Below are 17,073 nucleotides of genomic sequence, written 5' to 3' on the forward strand. Positions count from 1 at the left end.
CGTGGGGTAGCGTCGTGTAGCGTCTTGTAGCATGAGGTAGCGTCATGTAGCGTGGGGTAGCGTCTTGTAACGTGGGGTAGCGTCGTGTATAGGGTTGCCAGGTCCAAAATCACAAAAGCCGGACTTTGTGCTTCATTTGGCCGGACATTTTACCCTAAAAGCCGGACATGTGACGGGGGGGGGGGGGGGGGGGGGGTGTAATTAGTGTCAGGTCATGACTGAGTAATATCATCATCGGTTGCTAACCAACATCCTGATGCGTGCGCTTCATATGATTCTGCGGCTCGACTTTCGCCTGGCGCGGCAACCAAATAAAAAGCCGGACAGGCCGGACAAGGCAATATTTGGCCGGACAAGTCCCTAAAAAGCCAAACATGTCCGGCTAAAGCCGGACGCCTGGCAACCCTAGTCGTGTAGCGTGGGGTAGCGTCTTGTAGCGTGGGGTAGCGCCTTGTAGCGTGGGGTAGCGTCTTGTAGCGTGGGGTAGCGTCGTGTAGCGTGGGGTAGCGTCTTGTAGCATGGGCCATGGGGTAGCGTCTTGTATCGTTGCGTAGCGTTTTGTCATTTACCCCTGGGCCACACACATCGCGATAACATTGGGGCGACAGCGCAGCGAAGTCTTTTGCGATTAGGCAAAAAATCATCGAAATATACTCGAATACTTGGTTACAAACATTGCGATATCGCCAATTTTCGGGTTATAGCGATGCTTAAATCTAGCCCAGGGGTTACAGTTTGTTATAAATTACGCGTCATAAAATCTAACCCCAGTGTGTGACGAGAAAACGAACTTGCGCATTCTCAAACATCAAAATATATAAAAAAGTGAAATATTACGTCACAGTAATAACTTATTGACTCCCATTTCCAACTCTCAAATATAACATCTGATGTTTTCCAGGTCAACAGTACTTGGAGTGCGTTCAAAAGCATTCACCCCGGCGGCGTCCGATGCGAATCTCAACACGCGTGCAGCGCGACCGACTCTCGACACACAGTACGAAGCTACAGCGATCCGACCACTAACGTGAGACATACACTTTTGTTACGGTCTTTATGACCTTTCGGGGCTATATCTTAAACACTGCTAGCTAATAGACAAAGTAAAACAACCTAGGAACATTTGCTGTGAAGAACATAATCTGTAATGTCGAAAACGCATACTAAAGCGTCTACATATTTTCAAACGGTGTAACTACGCTATTTATCCTATTTTAAAGGGCCATAAAGACATAAGTTATGACGCCTCGGGCCTCGATATACATTATTTATTCAGATGTTAATAAATAGAATTGATTTTACAAAAGCTTTGCAGTCAGCTTACGGCCCGAGGTTAACGCCCGTATTCATAAACGATACTTGCTTAAGTGAAGCATCAAATGAGCGAACGAATAGAGCTCTGTGATTGCTTCGTGTGTGACCCTGTGTCCACGCGCACTATGAGACCTCATAGTAATGTTTGTGAATGCGGGCGTAAGTTTAGTGTGGCTCTTGTAATTTGTATATGTGTGGCTCTGGTATAAACCTGGCATGGCTAGTTTGTCAGAAGTGGGTTTAATAGTTTGAAGAATATGACATTGTCTCTTTTCAATACATACTGTGAGAAAAGGACATTCACATTTAACCGTTAGCTGACTCGTTTACCAAAACAATTTTGCTTTCGCGTCGTATTGTTTGTCGACTGTCTTTAATTCAACCTGTATTTACTTTGGCTATTAATAGACAATTATTTTCCTCCACACCTATCTTCGTAATGGAATGTAACGGAATGTTAATAATGTGTTGTTATGAGCTGTATTGTAACGCGCAGATTTTGTGTTAATGTGTTACGGTGTCTGTATCTTTATAATAAGGTATTTTAACGAATTCGGTTAACGAATAGGTATTTATTTGTGCTGGGCCACGGATAAGTTCGCTATGGCTTATGTAACACATTCACGATTGCTACAATAAAGTTGGATAGATATTTTATAATTTTTATGACGTAGTAGAAACAACTACAGAATCTAAACGCGCTAATGCGAACATCCTTGGCCTAGAAGATTGTCAGATAAATAATATGTTAACGAAAAAAGGAGAAATGCGAAAAAATATTTAAAGCTTTGTACATTGCTGTGTTGATTTCTAATTTTAATGTAACTGTTAAAGATCAGATCAATGAACGCTCTAAATAATGATTGAAAAGTTCCCCCTTTTTAATGTTTTCTTCCTAATATTTAAAACATCTTTCACTCTCAATCTAAATATCAATTCGTTTTTATTCATAGAAGTATGCACTTTTGAGTGCTAAATAACTTTTCACGTTGACTAAACATATTTACAAATGAAATATTTGTGCAAGTGAATTGTAAATATGAATATTGAATATGTTTATGTGTAATTTTAAGTAATTTATGTTGGGTTTCCTTGAATGTGTGGAATGCTTGATGTAAGGAGCCTTAGTTTGTATGGCGCATTGATTAGCGCGATTTTTATTAATGGTAAACATTTTTGATTTTTGCGAGCTAATACATCGCTGATAATGGCGTATTGTAAACTAAGTTAATTTCCTGATCGGTACGTTACCGTATCCTAACCGAATCGGTACAGATTCTTTACTGAGCGCGTATAATGTTTCCCGACTTGCGCGGTGCGAAAGCGGGATGATACGGTACCGATAATATCAGGAAGTGTCCTGAAAAATTGAAGTTCCTTGAACGTTTAAAATGCTTTCATTTTGACCATTCCTGATGTCAGGAATATGATCAACGCTCGAGGAACGTTAGAAGATGGATTGCCATTCTGATTGGCAATGATGTTATAAATATAACAACATGCAGACAGTGTTTGCACATGTGTAAAGTGAGTTTGTATTACTTACGGTAATACAAACGGTAATTGTAAATGAAATATTTAATCATGCTTTGTTCAGTAATCAGGCAGACAAACATTATCTCATGTTAATCGACAATTCACCGCGCGTGATATAACATGCCATGTAATTTAAGCCTACAATTTTTCCACTCTTTACTTTTTACCACAAAAAGTAATGTTGCCTCGTATTTTGTAAAAAAACAATCAATTGTATTGTTTTGAATTTGTTTGTCCTAAGATTTTGATCAGTTAGAAGTTTTAAAACGTTGAATATTTAAAGTTTTTCAAACAAAATTCAGATTCATATCCAGTTTCAGTATACTATTAAACCAAGTGTTCACAAGGGGACAAATGTTGCAAAACACGTATAGCTAGATAGGTGTGAAACGTTGCCTGGTGTCTTCTTACGTGCAAATTGTTTTCTCGTATAAATTGACAGTCGTCAGATGTCGCTCGTCATATCTAGCGACACGTGTCTCGAAACATTTGTCCCTAGTGAATCCATGGCTTCACAGATCGTCGGAGGCAGTTAACATCTTAATGTCCCTTTAAAAAAAATAAATGACTTAAATAAAAAGAAAAAGACTAGATGTTAATTGCCAACGACTACATCAATCGTTGAAATAAGAAACCTGTGATTAGTGAAATGATAACAAACTTCTAAGTAGACCTAAGCGTCAAGTAGCGGTATGTGATAAGACTCATAGTTGTCGATCTCAGAGCAGCTTTTCGTTATATGACAGAATCAGCCCGATAACTACACATTCAACGTTTTAAAAACTACAAATCTTTAAATATACATGCATTACGATGTAAGAAAGTAAGAGAAAAACGTTGAATGTGTAGCGGACAGGCATTTCGGTAACCTCGGGGGCATATTGTATAAATAATGTAAGTTATTAGGCGTAGCAATCGTTAGCTTACGACGTATGAAAATTTAGTTTTTGTACAATTTGAATTCACTAGTTAGTGATACCACGTAAAGTTAACGCCTTTGAGACGACAAATCGCGGGACAAATGTAACGATTTATTATTCATGTGTTGTCTTAACGAGAACTATTAATTGAATTACTAAATGCAAATAATTGCACATAGCATTATACTTGTTTTAGACTAGATTTGGTAAAAAAAATGCTTATTTAAAGAGTCTATAGTAAGTGGTTATATCAATGTAGGTATTTTAACAGCCTTTTAGCATTGGTTTATGTATCGACATGGCTACATAAAGTAGATGAGTTACAAAAGATTGCGTTACAGTGAGCTGATATAGGTTATGCGTGCAGGGTGAATAAAGGTTTATAATAAAGTCGTGTGACGTACGCGGGGCGTGGCACAAACCAAAAAGTTTTTGGCCACTTTGGGTGTCACGAACTATTTGACGCTGACTGTACGTGCATATTTGTGGATCTTAGAGAGGTTAGTTCACACGTACTAACCACTACGTATAATACAAATATCGCGCTTACCGCCATGTGTTTATAAGGTTCAGACAATAAAATCGATAATTTTTACAGATATAGAAACGTTTGTATGCAGCAAACAAGATTGCGATCGATCTTTATATACCAGTTACATTTTAAAATTTCGTCGACTGACACAATGCCATTATTCACCCTGTATTTTATAGTATAGACGTCTACATTTGTGTAGCATTGTGTGAATGAAATGTGTTGTAAAAATTATTTGCACTAAATACATGTTTCGATATATTTAGCATTATTTTTCATTAGAACGAAGCAGTTACGTTGAAAAGTAGTGATGCTTTTGCGATAAAAGTTTTACACTTCCCTTTAGAGATGAGTGTAAGCAATCTAACTGGATATTTGTGAGCTCCGATGTTGAGTATCGATAAATACAATAGTGCAAACGATATACAGACGAGTGTATCGTTCGAATACATGGGTTTCGTTTTGTACGAGCAAATTCGAACTCCAGAGAGAAGTGTAAAACATGTTCTAACATTATTAGTGGTAATAAGAACTGAATTCTAGCCTTAATTTTATTTATGATAAGTGCTAGGATAATAAATCGCTCTTTTGAGTTAGAAAATTGACATGATGTTTTATTTTAAACCTGTAAGTACATTGCATTTTTAATTAAATAACAACATAAACACTAAAATAACATTTTCTTCAGTTAAAACTAAAAAATAATAATCTTATATACACCTAGGTATGTCCTAAACATAAAAAATAGTATCTATTTAATGCAAAAATAAAATATCTCAATAAATACTAAAAAGTAGGTTCAACTAGCATTGAACTAAAAAGTAGCATTTTATCATTCTCTTCACTCTCAATGTAAGTTGAGCTTGGTAGCGATCAGCACTCGCAAGTCCAGTCTTAACGCTAAGCTGTGCAGATCTAAGTGTGGCGCTGAAGTCATGTCAATTGGACTGGAGACTCGTAGCAAAGGTTTGAAGTTTGTTACCTACGTACAAAGCTATTCCTTTCTCTCACTGTAAGTTGAGTTTAGTGGTGACCTTAACCCTGATGTACTGGTCGTAAGCAGTAGCAATAGCCAGATTCTGGTGTTTAGGTATTTGACCGCAATGGCTATTCGCTAAAGCCTTCTCATGTAGCAATAGGATGAAGTAACTTCTCATTCATTGTACCAGGCCTCTTCATCTCCGCGAGTTTACATCGAAAACAAAACACGCACGATGGCCCACCTACAGGATACTATTCGACAAGGCCTCACATACGATCGAACATTGACTCACGCACGCGTATTCTTGTGTATGATGGAAGAAAATAAAGGAAATGGTGTACTAAATACTGTGCAGCATTTAACTGCCTAAATAATAATAAAAACACAGAATGTACTTTTTTAAGTTGCCTCAAGACACTGAGAGGTAAATAAGTAGTTAATTTCATGATAATTCATGCTAAATCCTCAGGCTAAATCATGTATTTCCTCCGCCATTTTCCGCAGTTTGGCACCTCACGTCACATCATTTTACCGAAGTCAGCCCTATAGCTTCGGCGCAGTGCCGATCACTGACGTTTGTCAACAAAATGGTGCTTGACTCTTGACTCTTGAGACAGGCTAAATTACACCATATTGTCAATGACATTGAGCATACATTTTTTTAAATACATTCGCGAAGTAAAACTTCTGTACGTAGTACTTATTATTATTCTGTGATTGTACGTTGGAGGCGTCTCAAGTCTGGAGACTGAAGTTGCAATAATAGTAGTAGAATGAAGTCTGTTTTCACATGTCCAAAAATATTCGTAGTAACTCATCACTCTCACTGTAAGTTGAGCTTGGTGGTAACTAAAACCCTAACGTACTGGTCGTAGGCAGTAGCCACGGCTAGACCCTGGTGGTCGCGGTTCCACTCCAGCGAGTTGATGGGCTGTGTGCTGACCACCATGCGTTGGAGACGACGCAGCTTGCCGGGGACGCCGACGGCCGCGCCCTTTTCGTCGGTCCGGTAGCGCTGCTCGGGGTATTCGCTGGAAAGGGTTGGTTTCGGTAAATTAATGTTTTCCTACTGTATTTTTAATGTGACGAAAAATAATTAAGAGGACATGTTTGCACTTAATTTTTTCACACCCCGGCGGGAATAAGATAACAAATACATAAGTCAATAATTTGAAGTGTTTATGTAGTGGTTAACTCTAAAGAAATAATCAAGAATAAAATATTTAAAAAAAGTTGCAAAACAATTTCATACTGTGTTTGTTGTTGTTGTGTTGTCAATTGGGCTATTACAGCACAACGAAATATACATTTTTCTAGCAAATTTATTTAAGAAATTCAACCAGGCCTGTTCATCTCCGCGAGTTTACATCGAAAACAAAACACGCACGATGGCCCACCTACAGGATACTATTCGACAAGGCCTCACATACGAGCGAACATTGACTCACGCACGCGTATTCTTGTGTATGATGGAAGAAAATAAAGAAAATGGTGTACTAAATACTGTGCAGTATTTAACTGCCTAAATAATAATAAAAACACAGAATATACTTTTTTTAAGTTGCCTCAAGTCACTGAGAGGTAAATAAGTAGTTAATATTATTCATGATAATTCATGCTAAATCATGTATTTCCTCCGCCATTTTCCGCAGTTTGGCACCTCACGTTACATCATTTTACCGAAGTCAGCCCTATAGCTTCGGCGCAGTGCCGATCACTGACGTTTGTCAACAAAATGGTGCTTGACTCTTGAGACAGGCTAAATTACACCATATTGTTAATGACATTGAGCATACTTTTTTTTAAATACCTTCGCGAAGTAAAACTTCTGTACGTAGTACTTATCATTATTCTGTGATTCAACTTACTATTTCCAAAGAGTAACTTGTCCATTGCCTGCGCAAGTTATAAATATGTCGCGGTTCTGCGGGAGGTGTCGCGCCACCCAGATAGTCCCACTTTTGGTGGTATTATCCATGACCTGCAAATTGAAATAAGTTACAAAACAGTTGAACCACTCATTTTCATGTGTATGTATACTGATACACCTGCATTCCTAATCATAATACATTTTATAAATAAATAAATAATCTTTTTTTTACCTGAGCAAAACCTTTAGCTGGGTTTTGGGTCCTTACATCAAATACATGGAACTTTCCTTCTAAAGTAGTTGCAACAAGCTTGTTCATTGGAATGTCTTTACGGTCGAATTCAGCGAAACATACCTGAAAATAATAATTACCTACTATATATATACTATATATATATACATTTAATACAGTAGTTTTGGCCGTTGGGGCAGAAAAGTTCTCGAGTGGCGACCACGGGCTGGAAGACGTAGCGTGAGGCCTCCTACTAGGTGGACCGACGATCTGGTAAAGGTCGCGGGAAGAGCCTGGATGCAGGTAGCGCAGGACCGTTCATTGTGGAAAACCTTGGAAGATGCTTTTGTCCAGCAGTGGACGTCATTCGGCTGAAATGAACGAATACAGTAGTTTTAGTATAGTAGGACTCAATTTCATGCAGATCTGTATCCAGGAGAATTTGAGAGGAAATTGTGAAAAGTAGGAACAAGTGATAAATAAATTATTAGATATTAAAATCTTACCCCATTCTTGAGGTTACACTCCCATCTGAGAGACATTGTGCGAAGGTCAAACATTTTCAAATCTCCATTATCATAGCCAGCGACGACTATTCGTTCAGAATCATTGAACGAGTTGCCGAAGCCTACAGCCCAACAGTCTCTTTTGGTTTCTCCTTGAGCTGGTTGCATGTTCGCTACTGGTTTTCCTCTTTGACGAGGATCCCAAATTTTAACAGTCCCTGAAAGTAAGATGAAGTATCTATTGAGAAGTTATTCAGTGGTTGTATCAAGATTATGTGAACATCAGGCCTCCCGAACCGAGTTTGGGCCAAATCTACCATTTGGTGAATTAGAGAGGATCTTTCTCTTACAGAAGAGAGTACATAAATGACTTAATGATGATGTATCAAGATGAATGATAATAAATAAATTTTATTATCAATTTATTAATTTACCATCTCTGCTTCCGGTGACAATTTCAGGGGCTCCACAACTGACAGTGTTACCGCCCATTCCATCTATGGAGTTTATTATGTCTGTATGTTCTTTTGTTATGTACACTTGGGTGCTCCTTTCTAAATCCCTAAAAACAATAAAAAACAAATAAAATTAAAGAATGGACAACAAAGCCACATGACAATGGATTTTATGTCTGATAATGTCGTGGTACAGAAGTTGGGTCCTTAAAATTCAGATATAAGAAGATAAACAGAGAATCACCATATTTCCATGGTCCCTTTGAAGTCTCCTGTAGCCAATCGTCTTTCCACATCACTGCTGGCGCCAAATGTGCCACACTTGAAGGCGTTGGGTCTCTCAATCTCCTTTATTTTCCGCGCTTCTCCAGAAGTAATTTCAAATATTTCTATAGTCCCTGAGCCTTTCGGCAAGGACCCTATCACAACAAACTTTGCAGAACATGGTATCCACTTGCAGTCGAATAAAGAATGATCCAGATTATGTTCAATATGAGTAATTATTTGAGGTGTATCTTGATTTTCCATATCTCTAAATTAGTAATTAAAACAAGTTTATATTATTGAAGTTTTATCAATAATCCGTAAGTTCGATAATTCCTAACCTAAAATATAAACAAAGTGTAATCACAATCACTATGGCAACCGTTGACTTTTTACTTTTTAATACGTTCAGAAATCTAAAATACATACCAGTGGGTAGACACTTCTCATACAAAAACGAGTCTCTATATGTAGCAATTGATATACAACCATATCCCTTAAGCAATAAAGTGCATTTTGGATTGATTTCACTATAGCAGGGGAACCCGCGGATCAATACCACCATACTAAAAATAATTGTTAGTGTCCTTAATGTTGGTAGTTTTGTTAGTTTGACAAATGAAAAAAAATGTCTGTCAATTGAGTTTGAGTTTTTAACCGGCGAATTGATTCGTGTGAAGTTATTTTCTCAGATTTGGTGCAATATTACTGTAAATAAACTTTTCTGTCGTTTACGTTGAGTTGATTAAGTTCCTCCGTATCGGGCGTGATAAAGTTTGCTGTTCAGTGTTTTGTTTTTTGTGAGAAGTTTGTGTTCTACAGAAGTTTAAACTCTTATTTACTTTTCTGTTTAATGGGTATGTTATCTACTTACTTGAAATATTAGATCTATTACAAATCTATTTTTCATTAAAAACAACCCTATGTGATGAAAATGTAAATGTACTTACAAAACTGGTAAATGCATGAACCAGGGCATTGACACTGGTTGGAGAGAAATTATAGGCTTTGTTTAATTAATACCTATTTCATTTTAGGCTTCTACTGATAATGGAGAGTAGAAACAACAAGAAGTGCGTTATTTGTAATAAGAGGCGAAGTCGTGGTGGATCACCCTTACTTTTGAGTAGGTTTCCTCTGGATTCTGACCGGTAAGTTTCTAATAACACTCATTTATTACAATATAATTTTACTGATTGTGTAAACTTAAAGGCTGGGATTAATATTTTTAATCATACAGTAAATAACCATAACCAATTTTTAATTTCAGTATTTTGTTTCGTACTCTGTAAATGCATTGCATAACAATACTAAAAGAAATTAGTTGATGAATAAATTTCAGTTTGTTATTCTTTTTCTTTTCTAATAGGTATTTCTTATTTCAGTTGTCGAATGTGGGTTAAAAATGCTGGCATAGAAGACTTAGCATATGTACCTATTGAAAAGTTACACCAACTTAAGTTTGTTTGTGGTGGGCACTTCACTCCTGAATCCTTCAATGCCAAAGGAACTCGGCTGAAGAACTCAGCTATTCCAACACTGGAATTGAGCAATCCCATCTTGCCAGATGAAGTTTTGACAGAGTTTCCTCTTCATGTAAAAGACTCCAATAAAGAAAACCTCAAGACAGGTATGATGATGACTTCAATTATTTTTTTTAAATGTAATTTACTATCTATCAATTTTTCTGAATTATTTAGATGTCTTAATTAATTTTCTTTGGTTTCCAAAACAAACCAACCGAATGCAATTTAACAAGGTTCTTTCTTTGTAAACACAAACATGTGTTGTATGCTTATCAATAAATAATATATAATTTCAATTATTAATTATATCTATACTTTGTTACAGTTCTTTATGATCATTCATATTGCATTCCAAAGAAGTCAAATCCAGTTGAACGAGGTATGTTTATCTAGTATAAAAAGGAAATATTTAATTGTTTGTTTGTATTTGATCGGCTCCGTAACTCGAAGCCAAGATAGCCTAAAGTGCGGGTTAGAACCCCACAGCTTGAATATTGTAGTAAACCCACTCGTAACACAATTTAGCTTAGAATGAGGTGTTGAGTTAGAGGGACTTTAGTAATTTGTGTAATACAAATTCTTCTACTTTTTAGAAAAATTTTAGGCAATCTACATTAATTAGCCAGGTCAGCTAGTTTAATAATATTTTTAACCCTCGCTGTACGAGGTGGGGTGTGACACACCCCAGTCCTTTAAAAATAGCCACAATTTTAAAAATTTGCAAGTGCTGAATTTGAAATTCTCAGTAGCTGGAATTATGACACTGCTGCTTCGATCAGCGTTACAAAATCAGTCCAGCGGTGACTACCAACTGAGTTACATGCCTTTAAAGTGCGTATGGGTGTCACACACCCCACCTGGTACGGGACGTAGTTAAAAAGTTTAAAAAAAAATCTAACAGTTTTGGTGCAATTTATATATTTTTAGCTTTGTCAATTGAATAAAATTCAATACAAATATTATTTTTCGTGATTTTTACGGTATCTGAAATTTTCAAGCACTTTTAGTCAAATGAGACGACTTTTAGTGCGAATCTGGAAGTTTAGTACTGAGATCCGAAGTTGTATGTGAACATACACTTATGGGCTACAATTTATACTTGGTGATACAATTTATGGGCTACTGAAATGGAATAACATATTTTATAAATAAACAAAATTGTTACGCTCCCATTTTATGCATTGAGCATACTCATTTTCTTTCATCAGAATTGTGGTAAATTGAAAACCGATGATCAAAACAAATTTATACCCTTCCAGTTTTTAATTTACTTTTAAATTATAAGTAAATACTTGTACTTTGTTAAATAAAAACGGTTGTCATAATTAAAGGCACTAATTAAAAATTATACATAGGAAACTGATTCCTTAATTACAAGAATAACGGAAATTGTGTCTTTTTGTTTTTTTATGATAAAAATTTTATAATACATATTTTCAGCTCAGAGCATTTCTTAAACCTAATTAGCATACGTAAATAATCAATCTTAAATATTAAATTCCACCTAAAAAAATGTTAAATGAAAATTTTATCACTTTGTATATTGGGGTGTGTCATACCCCACCTGGTACGGATCGTAACTTTTAGTCACCTCGTACACGGAGGGTTAAGCTAGTAATTTTTAATGTGAGCAAGACATGTACTAGACTGATAATTGTACCCTAAAGTTGGGTAAGAACATGACATTTTATTACCCAATTCACATTTCATTTTCTGCTTTCAGTTCCCCTTACAACTACAACCAAACAACTAAATTCAACATGTTTGGGAGCTGTGGATATACCAGATTCTGGTATTTCTGCGAAAACAACTTTTGAACCTCTTCCTTCTACTTCCAATGCACCAGAACATATGACCTATAAACCAATTACTCATGGTAAGTGTACAAACTAATTATTTACCTTCTAAAATATGCCTTCCCTCAAACTAAAGAATGCCACCCTGGATGCGTTCTGCAGTCTGCAGTCAGGTCAAAATGAACTTATATGTACAACATTCTAGGTCTCTGTACATTTTATATTAATGCGATTTGACCGTGCGGATACGAACAAAGAACGCAAAGCACACGTGACTGATTGCCTTATCACGACCACTTACAGATTGTCTTGACATACCCGCAGACCGCATCCAGAATGCAGAACATTAAAACCTCTAAATGCCTTTAATTTAATATTATGTCATTGTTATTGAAGGTGGGCCCACGCTTCATATTTTATGAGAAGAGCTATCATTATCCTGTCTTTGCATTTTTTTAAAACTTGATAATGATTGATTGATTTGGAAATAATATGTTTCATAAAACAACTAAATAAATTTTAAACTAAATAGCATATTTATAATATTTCAGATGATAAAAACATTTGCCATCAAGATGCACAGGCAGAAATATTAGTCCACAGTTATAAAAGACCTAAGAAAAACATTGAAATGAAAGGTAAGACTAATTTAAAAAACTAAGTAAAATTGCTGATTAATTAACCAATATTCAATTCAATTCAATTTGCTTTAATGTTGTTTTTTTACTAATGGAAATGTTTTTATTACAGACACTTCATCAACATTTACAATTAAAGAGAAGAGGCTTTGGCGACAGTTACAAAATGCAAAAAAAACAATAAGGAATATAGCGAAGTCAAGAGTGAATTTAGACAAGTTAGATTCGGAAGTGCTGACATCGTTAGTAAAGGATGTAGTGCAGAATAACAAAAAAAAGTCACAAGGAAAAAGGTGGACTTTAGCCAACAAAATATATGCTTTGGCTATATTTAAACGGTCCCCTAAAGCATACCGCTATATGCAAAAGCTGTTTACGCTACCAAGCACTAAAACGCTCCAAAGGATTTTAAAAAATATACCAATGGAGCCTGGTATAAATAAAAATATAATTGATATGTTAGAGGCAAAAGCATCAAGTATGCCAAAGGAAAATAAATATTGCTCGTTAATATTTGACGAGATGGCGTTAAAGAAACGGATAATTTATAACGAAATTGCTGATAAAGTGGATGGCTACGTGGATTATGGAGAGGGCGAGAACATGGGACGAGAAAATAAAATTGCAGACCATGCGTTAGTGTTTATGATACAGGGTGCTAAACATAAATACAAACAATATATTGCGCACTATTTTGTGGAAGGCACAATATCAACAGTAAAACTGGCAAAAATTATATCGGACATCATCAAAAAATTAAAAGAAATCGGATTTGTGGTTCTAACAACAGTTTGTGATCAGGGATCTACAAATATAGGAGCTCTTAACATGTTAAAAAGAAACTGTGGACAAGGCATAGATAGCAACTTTTTCTCTGTAAATAATGACAAAATTTTTATAATCTATGACATCCCTCACTTGTTCAAATCATTACGAAACAATTTCTTTAAAAGTGGAAATATGTCTTTCGATGGAAAAATTGCACAATGGAGGCATTTGGTAGTTGCAGAAGAACACAACAGAAATTTTTTAAATTTTAAAAAACTGAATAGTACCATTGTAAATCCAACATTCAAAACTAAGATGAGGGTGAAGTATGCTGCGCATGCTCTGAGTAATACCGTGGCAGCTATTTTAAAAATGATGGCATGGAAAGAAGTTTCTGATTGCAATGATACAGCATTTGTGATTGAACAGTTAGATAAACTATTTGATTGTACAAATGGTCCATCATCTTTAAATGACGTAAAGAAAGGGATCCGGGAAAATGTTTCCACATCAAGTAATCACATTGAGTCTTGGACCTTTTATACTGATAAGTTAAAAACCATAAAATTTATAACAGCAGAAAACACGATACTAAAAAATGTTAAATGCGTAAAGGGATATCAAATATCTATCAAATCCTTAAACGATATTTGGGAAAAGTTAAAGAATGAAGGGTTTAAATATATGAACCTTAGACAGTTTAACCAAGACTCTCTGGAAAACTTATTTGGAATCATTAGGCAACACAGTGTAACCAATAGAAATCCCACTATCACGCACTTTACTGCAGCGCTTAAAACAAGCATGGTTACTGGGCTGAAAGTGCCTCATAGCAGAAGTGCTAATTGTGAAGCAGACAACAATAAACATATGCTGGAATATAAAGACATTTTAAAAACTAATTTAAAAGCAACAGAAATAAAAATTAATGTTCAAGATTCCACAGACACTGAATTTTATCCTGTGTTGTCTATCCCGGACCCTGAAAACTTAGAACAGCCCATTGAAAATTTGTGTAGCCTTGAAAACCAACCAGTAGTATATGTAAGCGGGTATTTAGCTGCCAAACTATTACAGAACAGTTCTTGTTTAATTTGTGAAGAGTGTTTGAGCGTGAAAACTCCTGTTGACAATGATTTGTATGCATATATCCGTACCGCGCGGGAATAACTTGACATGTCATTTTTGCGTACTTTTCAGGGGAGCGATTTTAAAGTTTAGAGTTCCCTGGTAAATCGGAATTAATGATAATTGATATTTTTATGATTGAAATAAGCTAATTTGATGCATATCTTTCGATTGGCGTAAGAATTTGATTAAATTATCTTCTTAATCTATTAAAAAAAAGACTTGTCAAGTTGTGTACCGACGACTTGTCAAGTTATTCACCAAAGAAAAACAAATATTTAAGGTGTAAAAATTGGATTTAAGTTAATTATTTTGAATGAAGTTTCAGTAAAAAAACAAAACATAAAAATAGAACATATTTTTATCACTTTTGCAATGAAATAGTAGCAAATTTATTCGAAAAATCAAATATAATCGCAGATTATGATCGCTTTTGATCAGGTAATTGTAGGTTTACTTAAAATTTAAAAAAAGACAAAGAAAAGAACAAAAGCCATGCTTTATAACAAGCACAATTAATTTTAATTATTTTAAGCTTACCATTAAGCTTAAAATAATTAAAATTAGCTGGATACATTTTTGCGTAAGGTCGACACGCCCTTTCGCGTCCACCGTCCAGTTCACGTCCAAATGACGGATCACTCTAGAACGAAAGCTATTGCTATGATTCCCTGAATGTATGACACGTAAACCCACATTAAAAAAATCTTATAGCATGCTACCGTTTTGGCCAAAAATAAATCCCACATGAGCAGGTGCGCGTTTCAAGGTAAGTTTTTAATATATTTAGGTCTAGTTTGGGATTTACCGCAGTCTATAAGCCTTAACCATGAACCATACAATACGAATAATGATATCGGTGATTGTACTTTATTATATGACACTTAAAATAAGGTGGATGCGAATTTACTACAATGCAATTTCCACTTTGCGTCAGAAGTGATCGCGGTCTGGTCTAACTGGGTCTAAGATATTAAAATATACAAAACAATGCATGTTTTATATCATGTAAAACGTTATTTACATGACGTATCGAACACAACGTTTTTTTTTTCAGTACTTAGGCCTTTTCCTGGACGCTAATACACGCTCTTAATGTAGCTTACCCTTGTGATAGCCAATTTGCGTCCACATTATCACGACTATTTTCTAAATACAGACGTTGTAAATAATATAAAAAGCAAACTGTGCCTAGAGAGGATACCATATTGCAAATTGAGCCATACTATTGAAATTTCAAAAAATGAAATAAAGTGAAATATATGGTCTGTTTATAATTATTAAGTGTGATACCTAAATATTTTGATTGGTATTAGTAAGATTTTATTTATATTTTTTTATTTCCATGCTGTTGTTAATTGTTAGTGATTTTGAATGCATTTTTTCTATATTTTATTAATACAAAGATAATATTAAAACTTCTAATGGTTTAGAGCAAGTTTAATCTTACTTATAAAGACTAAAGGGAGCATAATGACAACAATTTTTCGTTCAAAATGATTACGAAAAATTGTATATTATCTTTATTCCTCAAATCTACCAACTCACTAAATGGACGAGATCTGGCGTACCGACCCTACTTACTTTTACCTCATCATTATTCCTAAATAATGTCATTGAAGTCAAATAGACTATAAAAATAAAATTATCCGGAACTTAAAATTGACCTAAAAGTTTATTATTAGATTTTTTACTTAAATTCTGTTGTCAAACGAAATATTAGTCTGTTATGAAAAAACATTAGTAGATAGTACCTACCTATTGACTAAACTTATCCTTCTTCTTTCAACTTGCTATTTAAACGTTAATTTCTTTTTAAACTATTGAAAATAGTAATAAAAGTAATAATTAACGCTTAAATATATTAAAAAAATATTTTCAGGGGTTGGTAAGTAAAAAATATTTAAAGACGCTCGAAATCCTGACAATGTTATATTTTAACAACTGCTAATGACACATATAAAATATGATTATACGAAGGTAATAGCTGGATAACTCCAAATATCCAAACTCTTGACTGCGTGCATAACAAAACAACTGCACATATCATGGATGTGTTTAGTACTCAGAGGGGATCATAACTTGATAACTGTTTTTGTCAAATAAAAAACGAAAATCCATAAATGTATAAGTCGAGATATTAACAAATACATGTTCTGACATACATTGATAAATCGAAATATAAATGTTTGTAAGAATAATATTAATTGGATATATCGTTATGTCAAATATTTATTGCCTAAATTAGAGATATTTACTTATGAACAAGAGCTGTATTTCAAGTATTTTTGGGTATTTCGAGTTGAGTTTTTTATACCAGTAGGGTATAAGGCAGGGGAAGCGCTTAAGCTAATAAAAAAAAAAAAGTGCAGGTCGAGATGTCAAGTTATTCCCGCGCGGTACGGATATATCTCTTCGCGAATGGTGGCATGATAAAAAAAGTCTCGTTTATCCAACAATTCAATTATGTACCACCGTAAATGAAGCTAAACAATTTTATCATGACCATATTGCCGACCAGATATATATGGAAAATGTTGGAAAATTCATTTTCTTAATGTTGAGTACAAATTGTAATTTTAGTTGGTTTAAATGTCAACAAAATA

General features: G+C 35.0%; 2 protein-coding genes and 2 long non-coding RNA genes across 4 annotated transcripts in view; 3 read left to right on the forward strand and 1 right to left on the reverse strand.

Moving 5' to 3' along the window:
• The window catches only part of LOC135080704 (protein pellino), a 99,295-nt gene extending 94,388 nt beyond the window's left edge, over positions 1–4,907 (forward strand). Inside the window, exon 10 of the mRNA XM_063975417.1 lies at positions 902–4,907. The gene's annotated coding sequence lies outside the window, so the exon portion shown is untranslated. The remainder of the gene's footprint in view (positions 1–901) is intronic.
• Positions 3,399–8,975, reverse strand: LOC135080701 (dynein axonemal assembly factor 10). The gene is made up of 6 exons (XM_063975415.1): positions 8,592–8,975; positions 8,327–8,454; positions 7,893–8,110; positions 7,387–7,509; positions 7,153–7,265; positions 3,399–6,315 (listed from the first exon to the last, which is right to left on the reverse strand). The coding sequence occupies exons 1-6, from the start codon at positions 8,873–8,875 to the stop codon at positions 6,108–6,110; spliced, it is 1,074 nt and encodes a 357-aa protein (XP_063831485.1). The 5' UTR covers positions 8,876–8,975; the 3' UTR covers positions 3,399–6,107.
• A 496-nt stretch (positions 8,976–9,471) lies between these two features.
• On the forward strand, positions 9,472–10,516 carry LOC135080412 (uncharacterized). Its single transcript, XR_010259004.1, has 3 exons — positions 9,472–9,762; positions 9,997–10,241; positions 10,463–10,516. It is a non-coding gene; the product is annotated as an uncharacterized LOC135080412 (long non-coding RNA).
• Positions 10,517–11,803: 1,287 nt separating this feature from the next.
• On the forward strand, positions 11,804–14,491 carry LOC135080413 (uncharacterized). Its single transcript, XR_010259005.1, has 3 exons — positions 11,804–12,013; positions 12,485–12,571; positions 12,684–14,491. It is a non-coding gene; the product is annotated as an uncharacterized LOC135080413 (long non-coding RNA).
• Positions 14,492–17,073: the final 2,582 nt, after the last annotated feature.

Source organism: Ostrinia nubilalis, chromosome 18 (genome assembly GCF_963855985.1).
Source record: "Ostrinia nubilalis chromosome 18, ilOstNubi1.1, whole genome shotgun sequence".
Lineage (NCBI taxonomy): Eukaryota > Metazoa > Arthropoda > Insecta > Lepidoptera > Crambidae > Ostrinia > Ostrinia nubilalis.